Genomic DNA, 25,592 nt, shown 5'->3' on the forward strand with positions numbered 1-25,592 from the left:
TCAATAGATACATTCAACTAAATAGAATGTATCTATCTGAACTTCTGCATATCTCTCCACGGAACTTTAAACCTCTGTGTTTAACCCTTCCAATGCTAGTCTAGTAAAAAAAAAAAATGCTTTTTGCATATAATATGTTGTAAATAATATTTTAGAGCAAAGTTGAAATGCAAGGTTATATTCCGCTTTAAGGTACCATTGGTTTTTATTGTAAAGCAATAAAATTGATTTATATATTCTTTAGCGCTGTAGACATTTATATATTTGATTATCAGATTTAGTAAGATGTCACACTTTGTACCCCTTCCTAAGCTTCCATCAGCTAAGGAATTAGCCCAGATTTTCAATGAGAATATTTTTTAAAATCCATGGTGTCCCTGAAAACATTGTTTCTGATAGAGGGTGCAATTTGTCTCCCAGTTCTGGCATGCTTTTTGTGACAAATTAGGAGTTTCTCTGTCATTTTCCTCTGGGTTTCATCCTGAGTCTAATGGACAAACTGAAAGAATGAACCAGTCATTGGAACAGTATTTGAGATGTTTTGTTTCAGATTGTCAAGAAGATTGGGTTCAGTTCTTGCCGTTTGCTGAATTTGCTATGAACAATCAGGTTAATAGTTCTACTAAAATGTCTCCTTTCCAGATCATCTATGGTACTAACCCTAAGTTCAATGCACTTTCTGGTATTTCCAATTTTCCTAAGTTAGAGGAATGGTCCTCAAGGTGTAACCAAATTTGGGAACAAGTACAGAATAACATTAGGAATGCTGTAAATACCCAGAAATTGTTCTCTGATATGCACCCAACTGTTGAGGATGAATTTATGCCTGGGGATTTCGTTTGGGTCTCTACCCGTCACATTCCTCTACGCCAGCCTTCTGCCAAGCTGGGACCCAAGTTCATTGGTCCATATCCACTGGTGGAAAAGATTAACCAGGTAACTTATAAAGTCAAACTGCCCAGATCCATTAGAGGGGTTAATTATTTTCATGTTTCTCTGTTGAAATCTGCAGCTAATTACAATACTTCGGACCCACCCCCTCCACCCGTGGAAGTTGATGGTGAACAAAAATTTGAGGTTGAGAGAATTCTTGATTTTTGTATTTTGAGAAATTCATTACAATTCTTAATTGCCTGGAAAGGATATGGACCAGAAGAGAGATCTTGGGTTCCTGCTAAACAAGTTCATGCTGATCTAGCAATAAGGGAGTTTTATGAGAAGAATCCTGGGAAACCCAGGTTGGAGTGCCTGAAGTCCACTCCTAAGGGAGGGGGTACTGTAAGATCAGTGGGGCACTAATGGCGGCGGAATGTCGAGACCCAGCTAAGGCGCAAGCTTCCTGGTCTCGGCAGGCCGCTGACGTCACTGGAGCGCAGCCTGGCGCTCCGGTCCACTTGGGTAGGCGGCAGACGCGCTCTCAGTACGCGCTCCGCCACTGTAAACAGTAACCATGTGTGTGTTGCGTGTCAGCTGATCAGATGACATGCTGAGCTTCTATTGGTTGTTTTCAATTCTGTTTGTTTCTGATTGGTTAGTCCTTGTATTTAAGCATGGTGAGCGCCCCCAGACATCGCCCGTGATAGAATTAGCTTTTGGACTGTTGCTGGATATGAGCTCACAAACCATTTGACTCCTGTTGCCAATTCTGCCTTGTATTTTGACCACGCTTTACTCTAGATTGATTCCCTGGTGCCGACTCTGCTTGTATCCTGACCACGCTCTATTGGATTACCCGTTGCCGACTCTGCCTGTTTGCCGCCTAGCTCTACCTCTACCTGGATAAGGACTTGTAAGAACCCTGCCTGGACTGACATCTGGCTAGTACTGACCACGCTATCTCTTAAGTGCCTGAACTACATAACCATTCCTCCCGCTGGCAGTCATCTGACTCTCATCTGGATTGTCTCATCCTCCAGGCTTCAGGTGACTATTATACTTGTGATACTGTGTCTTGTAGGATTGTTATTGGTTCTGTTTGGTGGATACTATCTGTCAGTCTGTATGCTACATCTAACTGCAGGGTTATTGTAGTTCTGTGCTAAGTAGGAGTTTGTGCAGGTGTGACGGGCTGGGTTATAGGTCAGTCACATGGGCATACAGCCTGACCTATAGTCATTGACCAGACAAGCCTGACACTGTACAATTAAGCAAGCTGACATTACTGAACTCCAGCAGAGGGCTTTTTGGTCCTTTTTAACCCCTTAAACACTCCTATGAGTTCTGGTTTACCATGAACATGCTGGGCAATCTGTAACTCTGGGTGTTTCAAGTCTTACCCCACAGTAATCCATGCCATGCACTGATGAGGACCAACCAGTCTTAAACAGTCTGTATGCATGTTGGATTATTGTGGCTCTGTGCAATTAACATGATGACAAGTCATTATATTCCAGCTCTTCTGAAGGCGTGTTTAGCTTTCAGGGACATCAAAGGGATGATTTGCATATTCAACAGTGATGCATTGTGGGACACCTCATATACTCACTCCAACCTGAATAATCACAAATACCTTCTGTTTTAAGAAGGCAAATTTCTGTTTTGTGGTCAGCATTGTAATTCTTCTGATTGTTATATACTTAACAGGAGGCATTTGGAAAAAGAAAAAGATTTCCTCTGTGTCCAAAGCACCAATAATTTGTGATGAAGCAACTGATGTCCAACTCAACATTAAGACCCTTATAGTATATATAACATGGCAATATCAAAAATCTGTTTCTTTCCCTTCTGGACATCTGCTGAAACCAACTGCCCACATACCATCCCCAAGCTAAACCTGAAAGGCTTCCTACCAGTCCTTGCCAATCCTCAAAATCACCAAGCATTCCCACAGTAACCCGCATTTTTACCATTTTCCCCACCACCATGCACACCTCTATTTATGACAGAGCACAGACTGCATTTCTCACCTTTCTTGCATCACAGTAAAAACCATGGCCCCTGTTATGTGTAGAGGTAGACTTCTACATGGTAAGCATCTGAATGAGGAAAATAGTTAGGCAGAAGGGGAGTTAAAGCAGGACTTTACTGCCCTGCTCTGCCCCACACCCTGCTGTCTTCTGTAAGGTTGGACGCCGTCAGTCTTACTGAACTCCTTTGGCTCAGCTCTCACTAACTTCATTGCTACAAGCCTCCTTTATCCTGGGCACGTCTCAGTTTTCTGGTTGTGCTCTGATGTCATATCAAAAATAGGTACAATCTGGTCTGTGAGAATGTTCCAGCATATCCACTGTGGCATTAGTAGGCAAGGATAGCGGGGCGAACAACACAAGAAAATATTTTCTCAGGTTTAGATTTTAAAATCTAAACACTGCACTCCCCACCCACCACCCACCACCAGCACCATTTTTCAAATTATGTTGAATTCCACTTGATGTCTAACTGATAGGTTTCCAGCTGCAGGCAAGCACACCTTCAGAATTATTTTTTTAATTTGAAAAGTTCAGTTGCAAAAGTAAAAATTATTATGTACAGTAACCGACATGACATCTTTAGCAATCTGCCTTACTACATTATGCCACTGACACTGGTGTTAAAATGGAGCAGAGAAAGATAAAAACAAATAGTACAAACTCACATGTTTGAAGCAGCTGATTGGAGCTGCCCGATAATCGCCATCTATTATGTATTTTCCCCAGTCAAAGCTGGAGCTCAAATCTGAAAAAAAATAAAAGAAGAAAAACTTAAAGAGTACCTGTGGTGATAAGTGACATGGTGAGATAAACACGTATACGTGCAATGCCAAGCATACATGCCAAGCTTCCAAATATTATTTATTGGTTTTATGTAGCACCAACATATTACACAGCGCTGTACAATACATAAGATTACAGACAATGATAACGGGTGACTGACAACAGAAAACAAGTAATAAGCAATAAGATACAACAACACAATACAGGAAATAAGCAATAAAATACACAACACAATGCATGTAATAATACAATGCCAGATCATACACTGAGTGGTTGCCCTAATAATACAAGTTCACATTATTCTGGGTAGAGTGCACAATCAAGTATGATACACAAGGAGAGAGGGCTCTGCCAACGGCTTACAATCTTAGAGGGAGGGGTGGTGACACGAAAGGAGGGGGGTGAATCGCGAGGTTCTCGGTAGAGAGTTAGGGCAGCGTTGAGGTGGGGTAGGCCTCCTTCAAGAGGTGAGTTTTGAGGGCTCGTTTGAAGGAAGGGCAAGCCTCATGGGCCATGGGAGAGAGTTCCACAGGATGGGGGCATCTCTAGTTAAGTCCTGTAGTCGTGCATGGGAGTACGAGATGCGTGGGGTGGTTAGGAGGAGCGAAGTGGGCAGCTAGGAGTGTATCTGCTGACCAGGTCAGAGATGTAGGTTGGCTAGGACTTGTATATAGATTTGTAGGCCAAACATAGGATCTTGAAGCTGATTCTGAAGCGGCTTGGAAGCTAATGAAGGGATTTGTATAGGGGAGTCATGGAGACAGAACGGTGGGAGGAGTAGATTAGTCTCGCTGTTGCGTTCAGAATGGATTGTAGGGGGGGCGATGTGGTTCTGATGGAGGTCTGACAGGAGTTTGTTGCAGTAGTCCAGGCGGGAGATGATGACATGAGCAAGGAGTTTGGCAGTGTCTGGGGAAAAGAAAAGCCTGCAGCACCTTAGGTTCACAGCTGGACTCCCCTGCAGCTGCTAGACAGGCCTGAAACCTCCTAGCTTCCGCGATCTGACAAAAACGGCCGCCTTAAGCTTAGTGTGGCCGCTGACTTTTTGTTTTTATCTTTTTCTGCCTGAAAGAGTTAAACACTCAGGGAAACATGATAATTTCTCTCCAGACCTAGACCTACTGCAGTCATACTATTTAGCACAACCTTCACTGATAAGAAATTACAGCCATAAAACTCTTTCCTGAAAAAGAGCAGCTTCAGTACAAGGGATAGAGGAAAAATTCAATAGTTCATATATTTTAGCTCTGGGATAGTGACAGACGATATCATTTAGATGAGACAATAAAACAGGAACTAAGCAATACCCAGACAGCTCATGGTGACTCAGAACCACCTGCAATTTAACAATAAAACAATTAACCTAATTTTTACAGGAATTAGATAGAAAATAAAACTAGGGTTACTAAAAACAAAAAAAATGTAATTTTTATGAGAAGCAGGATAGATACAATTGTTTATCTCATCAGTTTATTTCACTTCAGGTTTCCTTTAAAGAGAGTCTGAAGCGAGAATAAATCTCGCTTCAGAGCTCATAGTTAGCAGGGGCATGTGTGCCCCTGCTAAACCGCCGCCATCGCCCCGCTAAACGGGGGTCCCTTCACCCCCAAACCCACCCCCGCAAACCTTGGTCGTCTTTTGGTCGCAGATTTATTGCTTCCTGGAGGCAGGGCTAACGGCTGCAGCCCTGCCTCCAGTCGCGTCTATCAGCGGCGCATCGCCGCCTCTCCCCCGCCCCTCTCAGTGAAGTAAGACTGAGAGGGGCGGGGGAAAGGCGGAGATACGCGCTGACAGACGCGCGTGGGGCAGGGCTCCGGCGGTTAGCCCTGCCCCAACCAGGAAGCGCTCCCCGGCTGTACGGAGGAGATTTGGGGGATCAGGGACCCCCGTTAAGCCGCGGGATAGCAGCGTTTTAGCAGGGGCACACATGCCCCTGCTATCTATGAGGTCTGAATCGAGATTTATTCTCGCTTCAGACTCTCTTTAAACAGAAGCACATTAACACATAAAGCTTATAATCATCATATAGTAGAAGCATTTAAGTCTAAACTGAAAACCTACCTCTTTAGTCTGGCATTCATGAACATCTGACTATCTCCTCTGTAACACAATTCAGCCCGCAACCCTGTATTAATCTGAGACACAACTATGCGCGTTGAGTCCTATGGGAGAAAAGCGCTTTACAAATGTTATTGTATTGTATTGTAAAAGGAGAAAGATAAATCGGCACAAGATGCCAGACTAGCAGCTCAGGAACAATAGGGTGCAGTCAGCTGTGCCTCCAGAAGTTCAATCAAGGCAACAAAAGGATAGGAAATCCGGGCACCAGTTGAATTGCAAGTTACCTGTTTATTTAGCTCCCGACACCTTCAAAACATACATGCAATAAATCTTGGCCTTACAGCCGTTTTGCAGGGTAACCTTGCTTCTTCAGAGGTAGAGGATTATACCTTATATAATTAAACCTTGTATAATCTTCTGCCTCTGAAGAAGCAGGGTTACCCTGCGAAACGGCTGTAAGGCCAAGATTTATTGCATGTATGTTTGAAGGTGTCGGGAGCTGAATAAACAGGTGACTTGCAATTCAACTGGTGCCCGGATTTCCTATCCTTTTGTTACCTTAAACATTATATAGGCAATAATTTAACCTTTTCACAAGTTAAAGGAGTTCTTTGGTGGCTAAAAAACAAAAAACATTAAATAGGCAATAAAACATTATATAGGCAATAATTTAACCTTTTCACAAGTTAAAGGAGTTCTTTGGTGGCTAAAAAACAAAACAAAAAAAAACAACAACACTTACCTGGGGCTTCTATCAGCCCCCTGCAGCTGTCAAGTCCCACGCTGTCCTCCTATGATCCTCCGTTCTCCACCGCTGGCCCTGGTCTAATTACGGGGCTAATTAGACTGTGGTTGCACCACTGTGGCCGTGCTCGCTCCTGCGTGCATCATCAGGAGCTTACTGCGCAGGCGCAGTAGAAGAAAATATTAGACTGGGACCGGCGGCGGAGAACCGAGGATCGTAGGAGGACAGCGTGGGACATGACAGCTGCAGGGGGCTGATAGAAGCCCCAGGTAAGTTTTGTTTTTTGTTTTTTTTTACCACCAAAGAACTCCTTTAAAATCAAACTCAGGTTTTTTGTTGTTTGTTTTTGAATACCATGGAAATGTAAGAAACGTTGAAGTTTTATTAATGCAGTCTATGACCATGAAAAATCTTTGAGAAGTCTGTTTCAAGTACTCCTAACCATTTAGAAATTGTCTTTATGTGCACTAGCTTTATCAAAACTACCTAACAGAATGTGATTTTTTTTTTACAGACACAGACTTTTGTTTTACATCATACCTGATTATATGCACGTAGTTTCCTTCCAAAGATCCTTGGGCTTAATTGTACCCATCAGGTAAGGATCTCATAGCTACGAATATTGCAAGCACTACCAGTGCCAGCCAAATAATGCAGTCCAGAAGAAAATGATTGTGCAGGTGCTTTGCATAGCAAAGGCAGTCTTGTGATTAACTGTCCCTCAGAGGGGAGGGGGGGGGGTGTCACAATCTAATCCCTACTCTAGTCATATGTCTCACAGTCTAAAGGCCCATACACACGTCTGATTTTTTTAAACGACGGGTTGTTTGGACGTCCCGTCGTTCAGTCGTCCAGACGTCAAATCAGGCGTGTGTACAGTCCGTCGTTCGGCTGATAAGACTGGTCTTGAGCGATCCGTCAGGCGGATCGCTCAAGACCAGTCTTATCAGCCGAACGACGGACTGTACACAGGCCTGATTTGATGTCCGGATGACTGAACGAAGGGACGTCCAAACGACCCGTCGTTTAAAAAAATCAGACGTGTGTATGGGCCTTAAGACTAATTTTCTGGGGAAGACAATTAAAGCATACCTGAAGTGACATGTTACACAATGACATAAACATACATGTGCACCTATGGTACACATAGTATTAGTCATACTTACAAATTGTCTGAAAAGTACCTTTCTGTAGGCCAGATTTATCAAAGCATTACCGACAGTTTTTTTTCTTTTAAAACGGTTCTAACCAGAAGAGGAACTGTTCTGCATGATGATAAGAAACTTCTCAAATTCTACATAATAGCGGCAGTTTAGTGTGGATTTCTAGAGCTGCACTATAGTTAAGAAAAGTGCAAATCCACCCCTAAACTGCTGCAGATTAAGAAGTGCTTCATAGCAGTTCTACAGTGCAGGATAGACATGATTTGTGAAGGGCTCCCTCCCTCCTCACTCAGAGCCTGCTGACAGAAGATGTGTTTGTTACCTCAGCAACAGTAATTTTCCTCACACACTGCACTGCCTGAAAAACCTTCCCAACTCCTCCTATTCCTAACAATTTAAGAAGGAATCTGCAGTATTTAGTGATTTCTTAGGATGTCTAAGACCGTTCTGCATAAATTTCTAAAAACCTATTAATATTTGTCTCAGACACACTTGATAAATGGTTAAAGAGACTCTGAAGCGAGTTAAAAACTCGCTTTTTAGCTTATAATGAACATGGGCATGCTTGCCCCAGCTAAAACGCCTCTATCCCGCGGCTGAACGAGGGGTTTTTACCCCCCAAATCCCCCCTGCAAAATCCATGACCAACTTGGTCGTAGATTTTGCTGCTCATGGAGGCAGGGCTAATAGCTGAAGCCCTGCCTTCATTCGCGTCTATCAGCGGCGGATCTCCGCCTTTCCCCCGCCCCTTTCAGTGAAGGAAGACAGAGGGGCGGGCGGAGGCGGAGATATGCGCTGATAGACGTGCATAGAGGCAGGGCTGCGGCCATTAGCCCTGCCTCAACAGGAAGCGATCCCCGCACAGCACGGAGGAGATCTGGGGGGTAACGACCCCCTGTTCAGCTACGGGATAGCTGTGTTTTAGCTGGGGCATGCCCATGTTGATTATAAGCTAAAAATCGAGTTTTTAAATCGCTTCAGACTCTCTTTAAAGCAAGAAGTTTTGAATCAGGATTATACCATTCATTGACTAACTTAAAAGAATAGAAGAGCCCCGGGCCCCCAGCTGTCGTGCAAACCAATGTTTGTGATTTTAAATTTCTTTTTTGAAGCTTCCAGGATGCAGTTGACAGGTGAGTGGTTAGGGAGGGTACCGTGTGTGAGATCTGCCTGCACAGAGGGCGTCCTTGCAAATGATGTAATCTACGATTACGTCCAACCGAAGCCTCCCACCTGAATGCTACCTAATTTATGCAATTCCTGCTAGATTTGGTACGGCAGGCAAAGGGTGTATAATAGAACACCTGATTGGCTGACTGGCGCCTGCTGACCAAATAAAGGTAGGAAATTGCTTTAGCTGGGAGTGAGCAATTTTGTGTGTTGCAGTTAGCATTCAGTTCAGAGGCAGTGGGGTGAATTCCCTGGTGGTGAGAGGTCCAGGGCCCATCCGCACTACCCTCTAGGTATCGCATGGTGGTTTGGGGGCCCCGGCCATTGAGAGAGCCCGGGGCCCCGGCTGTCGAGCGAACCAGTTTGTGATTTAAATGTTTTGTTTTTTTTTACAGCTTCCAGGATGCGGTTGACAGGCGAGCGGTTAGGGAGGGGACCGTGTGGGAGATCTGCCTACATGAGGGGCATCCCTGCAAATGATGTAATCTAAGATTACATTCAACCGAAGCCTCCCGCCTGAATGCTACCTAATTTATACAATTCCTACTAGATATGGTACGGCATGCAAAGGGTGTATGACAGTACACCCGACTGGCGCCTGCTGACCAAATAAAGGTAGGAAATTACTTTAGCTGGGATTGAGCAATTGTGTGTGTTGCAGTTAGCATTCAGTTCAGAGGCAGTGGGGTTGAATTCCCTAATGGTGAGAGGGCTAGGGCCCACCTGCACTGCCCTCTAGGTATCGTACGGTGGTTTGGGGGCTTTGGCCAGTGAGAGAGCCCGGGGCCCCCGGCTGTCGTGCGAACCAGTGTTTAAGAATAGAAGTAAGCAAGCTTTCGGCTGTATAGCCTTCGTCAGCCTTCAATCCTGTTTGCTCACAAGATGTTGGAACAGACTATATACATGCAGCATCAAAGAGGGATAGATAGATTTTTTTGCAAGCATATATACACATCATTAAGATGCCTTAATTGAAACAGAACATCTAAATGGGTGAGAGGTTGTTAGCTGAGATAAGACTCATTGTTTACACAATACTCACAGAATTGGGACTCAGGCTGTCTTAGAGGCATCGTAAATTCCAAATTCACTAGTTTAGCTACAAGCAGAGTAGAATCAATATAGGCTGAGAAAAAGTTATGGCATTAAATATCATCAGCCTCATAACAATATAAACCGTTTTTGTTCTTATTCAAGCCTTTGTCCACAGCTTTGAACCAATTTATAAATTTCATCTCTGCTATTAATCTATCTTTTGATGATTTGAAGCCACCCTTCAGGGCAGTGAAACAAAGATCATTCAAGCTGTGTCCGTTGGAACAAAAGTGTGGAAGAAATGGGAGTTCAGATTCTAGATTGTTAATAATGTGCCTGTGTCCGTTCATGCTTTTGCGCAGAGTTTGTCCAGTTTCTTCCACGTACATACCTTTGGGGCATTTGGCACACATGGTAAGATATACCAGATTGGTGTATTCACAGGAAAATTTACCTTGTACTCTGTACTCCTGTTGTGAACCTGGTATCAATAACCTTTCAGTGGAGTAAATGTGTCTGCAGGTCCCACACCTTTTTTGGTCAGCATTGTGATGTTCTGTTCTGTTGTGGCCTATTCAAAGAACTCATTACAATCATCTGTTTTAGATTTGGTGGTTGCCAATATGCCAGGAGAGGGGGTTTAGGGAATATATTTCTCAGTCTGTAATCCTTGTGTAAAATGACATGAAGTTCCTTTGCAATCCACCTTAAGATTTCCAGGTGTCGGTTGTAGGTGACAACCATTGGGACACGGTCCTCTTTCTGGTTTAGCTTATACTTCAGAAGTTCAGTTCTGGGGATGATGTTGGTTTTCCTGATTTGGGCCTCAGTCATAAGAGGACTGAAACCTTGTTTAACCACTTGAGGACCACAGTCTTTCTACCCCTTAAGGACCGGCCACTTTTTTTTCCATTCAGACCACTGCAGCTTTCACGGTTTATTGCTCGCTCATACAACCTACCACCTAAATGAATTTTGGCTCCTTTTCTTGTCACTAATAAAGCTTTCTTTTGGTGCTATTTGATTGCTCCTGCGATTTTTACTTTTTATTATATTCATCAAAAAAGACATGAATTTTGGCAAAAAAATGATTTTTTTAACTTTCTGTGCTGACAATTTTCAAATAAAGTAAAATTTCTGTATACATGCAGCGCGAAAAATGTGGACAAACATGTTTTTGATAAAAAAAAAACCATTCAGTGTATATTTATTGGTTTGGGTAAAAGTTATAGCGTTTACAAACTATGGTGCAAAAAGTGAATTTTGCCATTTTCAAGCATCTATGACTTTTCTGACCCCCTGTCATGTTTCATGAGGGGCTAGAATTCCAGGATAGTATAAATACCCCCCAAATGACCCCATTTTGGAAAGAAGACATCCCAAAGTATTCACTGAGAGGCATAGTGAGTTCATAGAAGATATTATTTTTTGTCACAAGTAAGCGGAAAATGACACTTTGTGACAAAAAAAAAGAAAAAAAAAAAAAAGAATCCATTTCTTCTAACTTGCGACAAAAAAAAATGAAATCTGCCACGGACTCACCATGCCCCTCTCTGAATACCTTGAAGTGTCTACTTTCCAAAATGGGGTCATTTGTGGGGTGTGTTTACTGTCCTCGCATTTTGGGGGGGTGCTAATTTGTAAGCACCCCTGTAAAGCCTAAAGGTGCTCATTGGACTTTGAGCCCCTTAGCGCAGTTAGGCTGCAAAAAAGTGCCACACATGTGGTATTGCCGTACTCAAGAGAAGTAGTAGAATGTGTTTTGGGGTGTATTTTTACACATACCCATGCTGGGTGGGAGAAATATCTCTGTAAATGACAATTTTTTCATTTTTTTTTACACACAATTGTCCATTTACAGAGTTATTTCTCCCACCCAGCATGGGTATGTGTAAAAATACACCCTAAAACACATTGTACTACTTCTCCCGAGTACGGCGATACCACATGTGTGGCACTTTTTTGCACCCTAACTGCGCTAAAGGGCCCAAAGTCCAATGAGTACCTTTAGGATTTCACAAGTCATTTTGCGGAATTTGATTTCCAGACTACTCCTCACGGTTTAGGGCCCCTAAAATGCCAGGGCAGTATAGGAACCCCACAAATGACCCCATTTTTGAAAGAAGACACCCCAAGGTATTCCGTTAGGAGTATGGTGAGTTCATAGAAGATTTTATTTTTTGTCAAAAGTTAGCGGAAAATTGATTTTTATTGTTTTTTTCACAAAGTGTCATTTTCCACTAACTTGTGACAAAAAATAAAATCTTCTATGAACTCACCATACTCCTAACGGAATACCTTGAGGTGTCTTCTTTCTAAAATGGGGTCATTTGTGGGGTTACTATACTGCCCTGGCATTTTAGGGGCCCTAAACCGTGAGGAGTAGTCTGGAAATCAAATTCCGCAAAATGACCTGTGAAATCCTAAAGGTACTCATTGGACTTTGGGCCCTTTAGCGCAGTTAGGGTGCAAAAAAGTGCCACACATGTGGTATCGCCGTACTTGGAAGAAGTAGTACAATGTGTTTTGGGGTGTATTTTTACACATACCCATGCTGGGTGGGAGAAATAACTCTGTAAATGGACAATTGTGTGTAAAAAAATCAAAAGATTGTCATTTACAGAGGTATTTCTCCCACCCAGCATGGGTATGTGTAAAAATACACCCCAAAACACATTGTACTACTTCTCCCGAGTATGGCAATACCACATGTGTGGCACTTTTTTGCACCCTAACTGCGCTAAAGGGCCCAAAGTCCAATGAGTACCTTTAGGATTTCACAGGTCATTTTGCGAAATTTGATTTCCAGACTACTCCTCACGGTTTAGGGCCCCTAAAATGCCAGTTCAGTATAGGAACCCCACAAATGACCCCATTTTAGAAAGAAGACACCCCAAGGTATTCCGTTAGGAGTATGGTGAGTTCATAGAAGATTTTATTTTTTGTCACAAGTTAGTGGAAAATGACACTTTGTGAAAAAAACAATAAAAATCAATTTTCCGCTAACTTTTGACAAAAAATAAAATCTTCTATGAACTCACCATACTCCTAACGGAATACCTTTGGGTGTCTTCTTTCTAGAATGGGGTCATTTGTGGGGTTACTATACTGCCCTGGCATTTTAGGGGCCCTAAACCGTGAGGAGTAGTCTTGAAACCAAATGTCGCAAAATGACCTGTGAAATCCTAAAGGTAGTCATTGGACTTTGGGCCCCTTAGCGTACTTAGGGTGTAAAAAAGTGCCACACATGTGGTACCGCCGTACTCAGGAGAAGTAGTATAATGTGTTTTGGGGTGTATTTTTACACATACCCATGCTAAGTGGGAGAAATATCTCTGTAAATGACAATTGTTTGATTTGTTTTACACACAATTGACCATTTACATAGAAATTTCTCCCACCCAGCATGGGTATGTGTAAAAATACACCCCAAAACACATTATACTACTTTTCCTGAGTACGGCGGTACCACATGTGTGACACTTTTTTGCAGCCTAGGTGCGCTAAGGGGCCCAACGTCCTATTCACGGGTCATTTTGAGACATTTGTTTTCTAGACTACTCCTCGCGGTTTAGGGCCCCTAAAATGCCAGGGCAGTATAGGAACCCCACAAGTGACCCCATTTTAGAAAGAAGACACCCCAAGGTATTCCGTTAGGTGTATGGCGAGTTCATAGAAGATTTTATTTTTTGTCACAAGTTAGTGAAAAATGACACTTTGTGAAAAAAAACCAATAAAAATCAATTTCCGCTAACTTTTGACAAATAATAAAATCTTCTATGAACTCGTCATACACCTAACAGAATACCTTGGGGTGTCTTTTTTTCTAAAATGGGGTCACTTGTGGGGTTCCTATACCGCCCTGGCATTTTACGGGCCCAAAACCGTGAGTAGTCTGGAAACCAAATGTCTCAAAATGACTGTTCAGGGGTATAAGCATCTGCAAATTTTGATGACAGGTGGTCTATGAGGGGGCGAATTTTGTGGAACCGGTCATAAGCAGGGTGGCCTTTTAGATGACAGGTTGTATTGGGCCTGATCTGATGGATAGGAGTGCTAGGGGGGTGACAGGAGGTGATTGATGGGTGTCTCAGGGGGTGGTTAGAGGGGAAAATAGATGCAATCAATGCACTGGGGAGGTGATCGGAAGGGGGTCTGAGGGGGATCTGAGGGTTTGGCCGAGTGATCAGGAGCCCACACGGGGCAAATTAGGGCCTGATCTGATGGGTAGGTGTGCTAGGGGGTGACAGGAGGTGATTGATGGGTGTCTCAAGGTGTGATTAGAGGGGGGAATAGATGCAAGCAATGCACTGGCGAGGTGATCAGGGCTGGGGTCTGAGGGCATTCTGAGGGTGTGGGCGGGTGATTGAGTGCCCTAGGGGCAGATAGGGGTCTAATCTGATAGGTAGCAGTGACAGGGGGTGATTGATGGGTAATTAGTGGGTGTTTAGGGTAGAGAACAGATGTGAACACTGCACTTGGGAGGTGATCGGACGTCGGATCTGCGGGCGATCTATTGGTGTGGGTGGGTGATCAGATTGCCCGCAAGGGGCAGGTTAGGGGCTGATTGATGGGTGGCAGTGACAGCGGGTGATTGATGGGTGGCAGTGACAGGGGGTGATTGATGGGTGATTGATAGGTGATTGACAGGTGATCAGTGGGTTATTACAGGGAAGGACAGATGTAAATAATGCCCTGGCGAATTGATAAGGGGGGGTCTGAGGGCAATCTGAGCGTGTAGGCGGGTGATTGGGTGCCCGCAAGGGGCAGATTAGGGTCTGATCTGATGGGTAACAGTGACAGGTGGTGATAGGGGGTGATTGATGGGTAATTAGTGGGTGTTTAGAGGAGAGAATAAATGGAAACACTGCGCTTGGGTGGTGATCTGATGTCGGATCTGCGGGCGATCTATTGGTGTGGGTGGGTGATCAGTTTGCCCGCAAGGGGCAGGTTAGGGGCTGATTGATGGGTGGCAGTGACAGGGGTGATTGATGGGTGGCAGTGACAGGGGGTGATTGATGGGTGATTGACAGGTGATTGACAGGTGATCAGTGGGTTATTACAGGGAAGGACAGATGTAAATAATGCCCTGGCGAATTGATAAGGGGGGGTCTGAGGGCCATCTGAGCGTGTAGGCGGGTGATTGGGTGCCCGCAAGGGGCAGATTAGGGTCTGATCTGATGGGTAACAGTGACAGGTGGCGATAGGGGGTGATTGATGGGTAATTAGTGGGTGTTTAGAGGAGAGAATAGATGGAAACACTGCGCTTGGGTGGTGATCTGATGTCGGATCTGCGGGCGATCTATTGGTGTGGGTGGGTGATCAGTTTGCCCGCAAGGGGCAGGTTAGGGGCTGATTGATGGGTGGCAGTGACAGGGGTGATTGATGGGTGGCAGTGACAGGGGGTGATTGATGGGTGATTGACAGGTGATTGACAGGTGATCAGTGGGTTATTACAGGGAAGGACAGATGTAAATAATGCCCTGGCGAATTGATAAGGGGGGGTCTGAGGGCAATCTGAGCGTGTAGGCGGGTGATTGGGTGCCCGCAAGGGGCAGATTAGGGTCTGATCTGATGGGTAACAGTGACAGGTGGCGATAGGGGGTGATTGATGGGTGATTGATGGGTAATTAGTGAGTGTTTAGAGGAGAGAATAGATGGAAACACTGCGCTTGGGTGGTGATCTGATGTCGGATCTGCGGGCGATCTATTGGTGTGGGTGGGTGATCAGTTTGCCCGCAAGGGGCAGGTTAGGGGCTGATTGTTGGGTGGCAGTGACAGGGGGTGATTGATGGGTGATAGGTGATTGGCAGGTGATTGACAGGTGATCAGTGGGTTATTACAGGGAAGGACAGATGTAATTAATGCACTGGTGAATTGATAAGGGGGGGGTCTGAGGGCAATCTGAGCGTGTGGGCGGGTGATTGGGTGCCTGCAAGGGGCAGCTTAGGGTCTGATCTGATAGGTAACAGTGACAGGTGGTGATAGGGGGTGATTGATGGGTGATTGATGGGTAATTAGTGGGTGTTTAGAGAAGATAACAGATGTAAACAATACATTTGGGAGATAATCTGACGGCGGGTTTGCGGGCGATCTAATGGTGTGGGTGGGTGATCAGATTGCCCGCAAGGGGCAGGTTAGGGGCTGATTGATGGGTGGCAGTGACAGGGGGTGACAGGGGGTGATTGATGGGTGATAGGTGATTGGCAGGTGATTGACAGGTGATCAGTGGGTTATTACAGGGAAGAACAGATGTAATTAATGCACTGGCGAATTGATAAGGGGGGGTCAGAGGGCAATCTGAGCGTGTTGGCGGGTGATTGGGTGCCCGCAAGGGGCAGATTAGGGTCTGATCTGATAGGTAAAAGTGACAGGTGGTGATAGGGGGTGATTGATGGGTAATTAGTGGGTGTTTAGAGGAGAGAATAGATGTAAACAATGGATTTGGGAGGTGATCTGATGTCGGATCTGCGGGCGATCTATTGGTGTGGGTGGGTGATCAGATTGCCCGCAAGGGGCAGGTTAGGGGCTGATTGTTGGGTGGCAGTGACAGGGGGTGATTGATGGGTGATTGATGGGTGATTGACGGGTGATTGACGGGTTATCAGGGAAGATAGATGCATACAGTACACAGGGGGGGGGGGGTCTGGGGGGGGGGGTCTGGGGAGAATCTGAGGGGTGGGGGGGTGATCAGGAGGGGGCAGGGGGCAGGGGGGGGATAAAAAAAAAATAGCGTTGACAGATAGTGACAGGGAGTGATTGATGGGTTATTAGGGGGGTGATTGGGTGCAAACAGGGGTCTGGGGGGTGGGCAGGGGGGGGTCTGAGGGGTGCTGTGGGCGATCAGTGGGCGGGGGGGGCAGATCAGTGTGTTTGGGTGCAGACTAGGGTGGCTGCAGCCTGCCCTGGTGGTCCCTCGGACACTGGGACCACCAGGGCAGGAGGCAGCCTGTATAATACACTTTGTATACATTACAAAGTGTATTATACACTTTGTAGCGGCGATCGCGGGGTTAACATCCCGCCGGCGCTTCCGTATGGCCGGCGGGATGTTACGGCGGGTGGGCGGAGCCAGTTGCCGGGGGAAGCGCGCGTCATCAATGACGCGATCGCTCCCCCGGCATGCCTAAAGGACGCGCCGCCTGAAGGCGTATTGCGGTCCTTTAGGCGTCCACTTTGCCGCCGCCCATGGGCTGTGGGCGGTCGGCAAGTGGTTAATGAAAATTTTCTTAAGGCGATCCAGGTGCTTGTCTCTATCGACACTGTCAGAACAAATCCGGTTGCACCTTATAGCTTGGCTGTAAATTATTAAGTTCTTAATGTGCTTGGGATGGAAACTGTCACACCTTAGGTATGTGCGACGGTCTGTTGGTTTGCGATACATAGACGTTTGTATGGTGGTGTCCAGAAAGTTAATCGCAGTGTGAGAGTAGGTAAGTTTCAATTTGATTGTAAGATGGAAGGCATTGAAGTTCCTGTGGAACTGGAGAAGATCCTCCTCACTTGCGGACCAGATGATTAAAATATCATCAACAAAACGGAAGTAGGGCATGAGTTTTATTTCACATGCCTTGAGGTATTACTCTTCGATTTTGGCCATGAAGAGATTTGCATACTGTGGTGCAAATTGTGAACCCATTGCCACTCATCTGTTGTAAAAAGAGGTCCCGTCTAAAAGTGAAATAATTATGGGTAAGAATAAATTTAATCAGTCCAGCAATAGGCTTTACAGGTATGCCTCGCCCCTGAAGATATTTATGACAGGCCACAATGCCATCATCATGGGGGATGTTCGTGTACAGGGACATGTCCATTGTGAACAGTATGGTACTGAGTACTGGGTACAGGTACTGGGCCAATGGCTGTCAGTTTGTTCAGGTGGTGGGTGGTATCCTGTATGTAGCTGGATCTTTTACAGAAATGAAGTTTCAAGATTTTTCCAGCCACCCTGAGTTAAGAGTTCCGTGACGGAGATTATGGGCCTGCCTGGGTTTCCCTCTTTGTGGATTTTGGGAAGCATGTAAAAGCAGGCTGTTCTAGGCTCTCCAGGGATAAGGGTCTTTACATGTTGTCTGATGTTTGCAGGCAATCTGTTAACCATCTTATTGAGTGCCATCCTGTAGCTTTTTGTGTAGTCCTCCTGTAATTTGGCATAGTGAGTGGTGTTGGATAACTGTCTTTGTACCTCCTGGATGTAGTCACTGGTGTTCATGATGACCATGGCACCTCCTTTATTCGCTGGTTTAATAATAATGTCCTTTTTCTCCTTAAGGGATCTGATGGCCTGTCGCTCTTGTGGTGTTATGTTCTGAGCCAGTGTGTTTCTTTTATTCAGGACCCTGTCGAAGATTCCGCGTCATCTTTTTTTTCTTTGTAGATCTGGGCCCATATGCAATTCACAGTTTTCTCCTAGGAGATAATTTTTCATCTTCGATTTAAAGTAGTTTTCCAGTACTTTTTAACAAAAAAATTACCAAAAAGTAGGTAAAAGGGTAATATTAAAATTATTTTGAGTATTTTCTCGCTTTCTGGTGTATTACAAAGCATTTTATTGACAAGTTTAAATATATCACCTAGGAGAAAACTCAGGTAAAAAAGTGAATTGCATATGGCCCCTGGTGCGTGTTGGCTCATTATCAGTTGAATTGCAGGCCTCCTTATCATGGTAGTGATCCTTGAGTCGCAGCCTTCTGAAAAATTCCTCAATATCTCAACAGAGTTCAATGTTATCTATGGGTCTCACAGGGCAGAATGACAGGCCTTTGGAGAGTACTCACATTTCCGCTTCAGTAACCTGATAAAAGAAAAGATTAATTACACCTGTGGGTTGCTCTTTCCTGCGGCTTCCTGCTGCTACACTCTTTATTCTAAAAAGTACAAAAGGAAGAGACAGAGAGCCCAATATAGTGCAGTACATACTGCATTAGGGTGGACTGGACAATGTACTGTAGAAAAGTAAAATGATACTCACAAACCAGGGTTACCTTCTAGGCAACCACTGTAAATGCAGGTGGGGTGAATAAGACCTGTACCCACTCAGGATTAAGAAATCGCTCTCTGTAGATCGGAAAGAAGGGGGTATATCACCCCTCCACCAAGGGTGGACACAAGTCCCTACAACTCTTTATTCTAATGGCCCATACTCACGGGCAACTGTTTGGCATGTCGCTAGCACACGGGAGCGTGTGCGCGACATGCCGGCGACAGCTCGTCGCCAGGTCCCTCCGCATACACACGGCGGAGGGACCTGGCAACTGATGCGGCGGAAGCTGTCGCTCTTGTCCCTCCCCCCGCCGGAAGCGCCGTCTATTTACAATTATGTTGCTGTCGCTAGTCCGCGTACTCACGCGGACTAGCGACAGTTGCGGCGGAATTGCGGCGGCAACTGTCGCCAGGCTATTGACCGTGCCAATCGCCTGGTGACATCAGCGACGGGCGACAGTTCGGGGTGCGTGCCCGGGCAACGCCGCATACTCACGGGCGACCTGTCGCTGCAACACGCGCGCGCCGCATGTTGCGGCAACAATTGTAGCCCGTGAGTATGGGCCATAAGTCTCTGAAGTTTTTTCTTTTTGTTGTTAATTAGCAATCTCTGTAGTTTCCTATAGAATGTTTGTAGTTGTTCCCATGCTCCAGTGGGGGTCATCATTCAGAGACTGTTTCAGGCTCTGTATCTCATCCTTTGTAATCCTCTTTCCGTTATAGCAGATTTTTATAAGGTTATTCTGTAATCTCTCTGAGCTCCTCCTGCAGATTTCTTCTGCAAACCTGCTATTGTATGTATACAGAGTGGGATTCTGTATCCTTAGTTCTTGAGGTATAAGTTTTTCCTTTTTGCAAGTAGTCAAAAAAAAAAAAAAAAAAAAGGTTGTCGTCATCCAGTTGTGCAAGTTTCTTCAAGTCTTTCTTCAGTTCCAGGAAACTGCGGTACATTGCGGTATCTTCAAGAATATACTACTATACTTGTAATGATTAAAAACAGACTTATGCTGGGGATACACTGTACGTTTCTGTACCGTGTATCGACCAGCTGATCCGGCCAGTTGATAATATTCAGCTGGTCCGATCATGCCGCTCGACCCTCGCCTGCTCGATCCCGAAGCGAGCGGCAATCGATCCGCGCGCACGAGCGGGGATGCGCTAGCTCGATCCGGCGCATAAAACGTGCCGTGTATGCCTGGCATTAGGAGGATACTGTTTGTTTGTTTTTTTAAATAAGAGCAAAGGTGGAGGATAAGAAGATAAAATGGAACAATTCCACAAAATCTGGTCCCCACTCATTGGCCTCAATTCACTAAGCATTACCATATTCGGTAATGCTGAAAACAGCTGATTTTACCGATCACCTTCCCAAATTACAATTCACTAAACCTATTACCACTCAGAAAATTAAAATTACCAACTAGTGAGGTAAATTACTGGCTTGTGTGGTAAATACCTCAATAAACTGCAATTCACAAACATTAATGCATTTGGTAAATCAAGCAAAAGTGTTTGGTATTTTTCTCCAGCTCTGACCAGCCGACAACTCACGCTAAATTTAGACCTCAAAATGTTCCAAAAATGCAAAACTTTATTCATAAGCAGCCCTCAGCGGGAAGCATCAATGACACACAATTCCGAAACGTTTTGAAATCGATTACAAATACTGACATGACCTCCCACATGCATCCATACAGGGACCTCCATACTACAACTTCCCACACACAGCAACAATTCTAGGCAACCATAGGTAAATGTGAGCATGCTAACATAATTGCTGCAGAAATGAACCGGTAATGCATAAAGCATAAAATAATTATAGGTTAGTTGTATCTCCTTGCATATAATTCATTCAAGTCCATGCTGGCTATAAACCTATCTAAAAGGTACAAGCAGAAGCGAGCACTATGCAAAAGTTCAGTTCAAATTGCGCAACATTGATTAAACAAGAGAGGGAAATTATTATAAAGAAGAAGAAAAACTTCCAATTGGATTGGAATGTATTCAAACTTAAAAGAGCTTACAAGTGGCAGATCAAGAATAAAAACAACCAACCCTCAATACCCAAGCCTAAGGACCAACAGTCCCAACAGCCATTCAATTATGGGACAATTAACCAGCAACCCCCAGATGAGTCTACTCCAAATAGGGGGAGAGGAGCAATCCCAAAGAAACCATTAAATAATAATCCCAGAATATTCCAGGAAGACTATGAGGCACTGGGAGGAAGAAAGTATAGACAAAGTAAACAATACCAAAGGGATCCAAATGGAGCTGAAAAGAACAGCAGATATACACAACAATTTGACCAAAGAAACAACTATGGTAGAAGAAATTTCCAAATTCCAACACAGAACCGATATGACCCCCTAAGACATGAGCATGAATATCAGCCTTTTTTAGGGCACAATCGGGGCCCTCACAAAACCCCATGGAATCACCACCAGAGACCAGAATACGAGCTGACACAGCAACCAACACCAGGAGGAAACAAACGGCGACCAGAAGGGGGGTACGAGGGGGGAGGCGCATTCAAGAGAAGAAGAGAGAAATAGGTAAAGGGATTTATAATATATCTGGAATGGAACTGACCTCTGACGAATTAAAACTCTTAGACTCAGGCCTTAAATATGCACCCCCACAACCAATAAATAAATTTAATACTTATATTGATTTACAAAAATACACAAGGGTTTTGAGTATTAAGAAATATTTCCTTAGCAAAGAGGGACCTACTACTAAAGTTAACCCAGTCAGCCAATATAAGCATACAGGAATGAAGAACCGATCATTATTTAATCCACAGAACACACATAGTGGGAACACGATTGAGACTTTCAAAAAAATGGTGGAAAACGATATGGACAAAATGGAAACCAAAAAAACAAGAGGGATAGCGAAATTGGTCCGCAATATGCTGGAGGACAAGAAGCTGGTGATTAGACCAGCAGATAAAGGAGGAGGGGTGGTGGTGATGAACCAAGAGCAATATGGCACTGAACTGGACAGGATAGTTAATGATGAAAGTACCTACAGAAAACTCAGAGGCAACCCGCTTGTCGCTTATTCTGAAGAACTAAGAAGTATCCTAAGAGAGGGGCTAGACAAGGGAATCTTGGAAGATAAGGAATTTGAATTCCTGATGCCAACGGCTCCTAGAACACCGGTCATCTACCAGGTGCCTAAGGTACATAAGAATGCAGAACATCCACCGGGACGACCCATCTTGAGTGGAATCGGATCCCTGACACATAGGGTAGGACAATATCTGGACTTCTTCCTTCAACCGCTGGTGGGGGAACTCCCACAAGTAGTCAAAGATACAAAACATATGTTACAGATCCTAGACACCTTGGAGGTGGGACAAAATGATGTGTTGGTCACAGCAGATGTAACGTCCCTGTACTCAAATATCCCCATTATCTGGGAATGGGAGCAGTTCAATACTACTTAGAAAAGGAACAAACCATTAAACTGGAACAAAGACAATTTATAATGAAGCTTCTCAATTATGCACTGACGAGGAACTACTTTTGGCACCAGGGGAACTATTACCTACAAATTAAAGGCTGTGCGATGGGGGCGGGATTCGCACCTTCATTGGCGAACCTATTCATGGGGCAGTGGGAAGAGCAAGTATTGGGAAATGGACGGGACCCCAGAATAAAAACCTGGCGGAGGTTCATAGATGACCTATTCATTCTGTGGGGGGGGGGGAGAAAATGGAGCTCACGACTTTCATGGAGCAATTAAATAATAACACAATGAACATTGAGCTTACCATGGAGGCGAATGAGCATTTAATCCATTACTTAGATCTGAATATAGAAAAGAAGGGAACAACACTGAACATGACCACCTATTTTAAACCTACGGATAGAAACGGTTATTTATCTACTCGGAGCTGTCACCATCCCAGGTGGAAGAAAGCTATACCTAGGGGCCAGTTCATTAGGCTGCGTAGAAACTGCAGCAGATTGGAAGACTATGCACAACAAGCACAGATACTGGCAGAAAGATTCATCGACAAGGGCTATGATGAAACAGAGATACAAAAAGAAATTATGGAAGTAGGAAGGAGGAGAAGGGAAGACTTGTTAAAACAAGGCCCCCCAAGGAGTGAAGACCCACAGCAAAAAGAGAATGTGCCATTCATCTCAGATTACTCAACTCAACATAGGCAGATGGAACACATTTTCAAAAGGCATTGGCCAATACTGAAAGAAGACACTATCCTGGGAAGGTTTCTCCCTGAACAGCCGAAGTTTATCTATAGGAGGGCAAAAAATCTCAAAAATTATATAGCCCCAAGTTGTGTCAATCCACCCAAGACAGTGCACCCCTTTTGGCAAAAGGAAGGCTTCTTCCAGTGCAGGGGATACGTTGGATGTAGAGAAGCAATACCAGTAAAATGCAAGGAAGTCACCTCCACAGCGAATGGAAGAGTATATAAAATCAGACAAAATATAACGTGTAATACAAAAGGGGTGGTCTACATGGTGTGGTGCCCCTGCAACATCCAATATATTGGCCGTACTACTAGGCAACTTAAAACAAGGATAGGAGAACATATAGGGAATATAAGAAGGAGCCATATGGGACATAGTGTCTCGGACCACTATAGAACACACCACAACTCGGACCCAAGTTCTTTAAAATTCTGTGGGTTAGAAAAAGCAGAATATTCCTGGAGGGGATGTAACAAAACAAGAGATCTCTCCAAGAGAGAAACTAAATGGATTTTTAATATGGGAACTTTACAACCGAATGGACATAATATTGAATTAGATCTAAATTGCTTTATAGCAAACAACTAGAGCAAATGAGAACTTACAAATTGAAACTGTTTATAAAGAGGACCTTTGTGCAATTAACCCATAGGGTAATGTGTACTTTTAATATATATTTGTGTAATTGACCCATAGGGCAATTTTTTAAGTAGACAATAAGAACTAGACATGAATATAAGCCAATATAGGGGAGTGAAATTGGATATGAAAAATAAATACCCTGATTTGGAATATGTGATGTTTTACCAACTTTCCCCACAAGATGGCATAGTGGGATTTAAAACTGAAATTTGCCACATTTTAACATGTTATATTTATATCACATGGAATTTTTTTCCAGTAAAGTAAACTAAGTGTTTTACTAACAATGATAATGGAAAACTGAGACGGAAATGTTTTTAGTAGAAATGGAACTTTTTAACAAATGTGGTAATGTACAACGGACTCTCAGCCCATTGCCCGTAACCACGGTGGAGCGCACAGTCTGCACTTCCGCCCCACGCCGGAGCGCACAGCTTGGCCTTTCGCCTCATTATGGAGGCGGACTCCCGCCCCACGACGCAACACAGAGCGCACCTCGCAGTGGAACGCACAATCTACACTTCCGGCTTATGCCGGAGCGCATAGCCTGGCCTCTTCCGCCTCACTATGGAGGCGGACCTCTGCCCCACGACGTAACACAGAGCGCACCTCGTAGTGACGCACAGACGCCACCTTGGAGCATGCGCACCTCACGACTACGGATACACGCCGGAGGAGGGATAGTACGATGGAGCTCCTACACCTATAAAGCATCCTGGCGTCCTGTGGCAAACCACGCCCCTGATGAGTCACGCGGTGTGACGAAACGCGTCGGGTGGAGCCACAGGACACACTAGGAACTTGCTATCAACACGGGAACGGACGGCGGAATCTGAGTGGAGCGGTGCACCTTCATAGGCCTACCCGGGAGGCACGGGGGAGAGCCCGTTATATACTCTAAACGCCTGTACCTACCCAAGTTTGTGAGTACGATTTTAAAGAATAAAACCTTTGTGAATTTTTACGGAGTTATGCTATGATCTATTCATTCCCTCTGTGAGGTATACCGGAGCACTACATCCTCTCTGAGGAGTATCTGGTCTATAGGAACCATCTGTCTGCCCAGGACCACCACCCTACGTGGACATTACAGCGCACTGAGGACGGACCGGGTGCCAAAGAGGAACATCCTGTTTGAGCTCAACTGACCAGTCTAACAGTGGTCCACCGTAAGGGGTGAGTGCGGACCCAAAGGGGACACGTTATCTTCAGTCATCTATTTACTTTGAAGTGGAGCGCCTTCTCTACATACACAAATGGAGGTATATCATACCAGTTAGTTGTCACCTTTGACAGAATTCCAAACAAAATGGCATTAATGGCCTCAATTCACTAAGCTTATCTCCTGTCTTTAATAACGTTTCTAGAGTTATCACCATGGTGATGAGGCATGTAGTATTCGGGAAACATTTTACCTCAGGCAAACCTAAAGTTAACTCTTCTGTCCTTAAAATAACTCCAGAATTCTAGACAGGCTGTTAATTAACTGCATGTGAAAATAACTACAGAGGAGGTAATTTAACTACAGAGAAGGTAGCTTAAGGAATGAAGAGAGAAGATAACTCTCTCACTGTGTGGTGGCAAGTTATCTCTTGCCTTATCTCCAGCATGATCTTAGTGAATTGAGGCCAATTGTCCCCGCATTTAAGTACATGCTACAAGCAAATGAATGAAAAAAGTCAAGCATAGAGTTCCAGCAAGATAGCCTGTTATGACGATGTTTAAGCAGTAAGCCAGAGCGTTGAATCAAATGCTGCAGCATAACATATCTCGGAGTCACTTGCACGACAAGCTAGGGGCGGACTTTACATGTTGTAATGAGCGCAAACACCCTGTTTATTCCACCGCTCCCTGCAGTTATTGTCAGTCCCAT

At 44.6% G+C, this 25,592-nt stretch overlaps 1 protein-coding gene across 2 annotated transcripts in view; it reads right to left on the minus strand.

The window, feature by feature from the left end:
- The window catches only part of L3MBTL2 (L3MBTL histone methyl-lysine binding protein 2), a 336,131-nt gene that overhangs the window by 193,181 nt on the left and 117,358 nt on the right, over positions 1–25,592 (minus strand). For both annotated transcript variants that reach the window (XR_011022081.1, XM_068240208.1), the window contains exon 5: positions 3,575–3,654. Coding sequence is in view for 1 of the 2 variants with exons in the window: in XM_068240208.1 (XP_068096309.1) it covers positions 3,575–3,654 (80 nt within the window). In the remaining variant the exon portion in view is untranslated. The remainder of the gene's footprint in view (positions 1–3,574; positions 3,655–25,592) is intronic.

This window comes from Hyperolius riggenbachi, chromosome 6 (assembly GCF_040937935.1).
Source record: "Hyperolius riggenbachi isolate aHypRig1 chromosome 6, aHypRig1.pri, whole genome shotgun sequence".
In the NCBI taxonomy this organism is placed as follows: Eukaryota; Metazoa; Chordata; class Amphibia; order Anura; family Hyperoliidae; genus Hyperolius; species Hyperolius riggenbachi.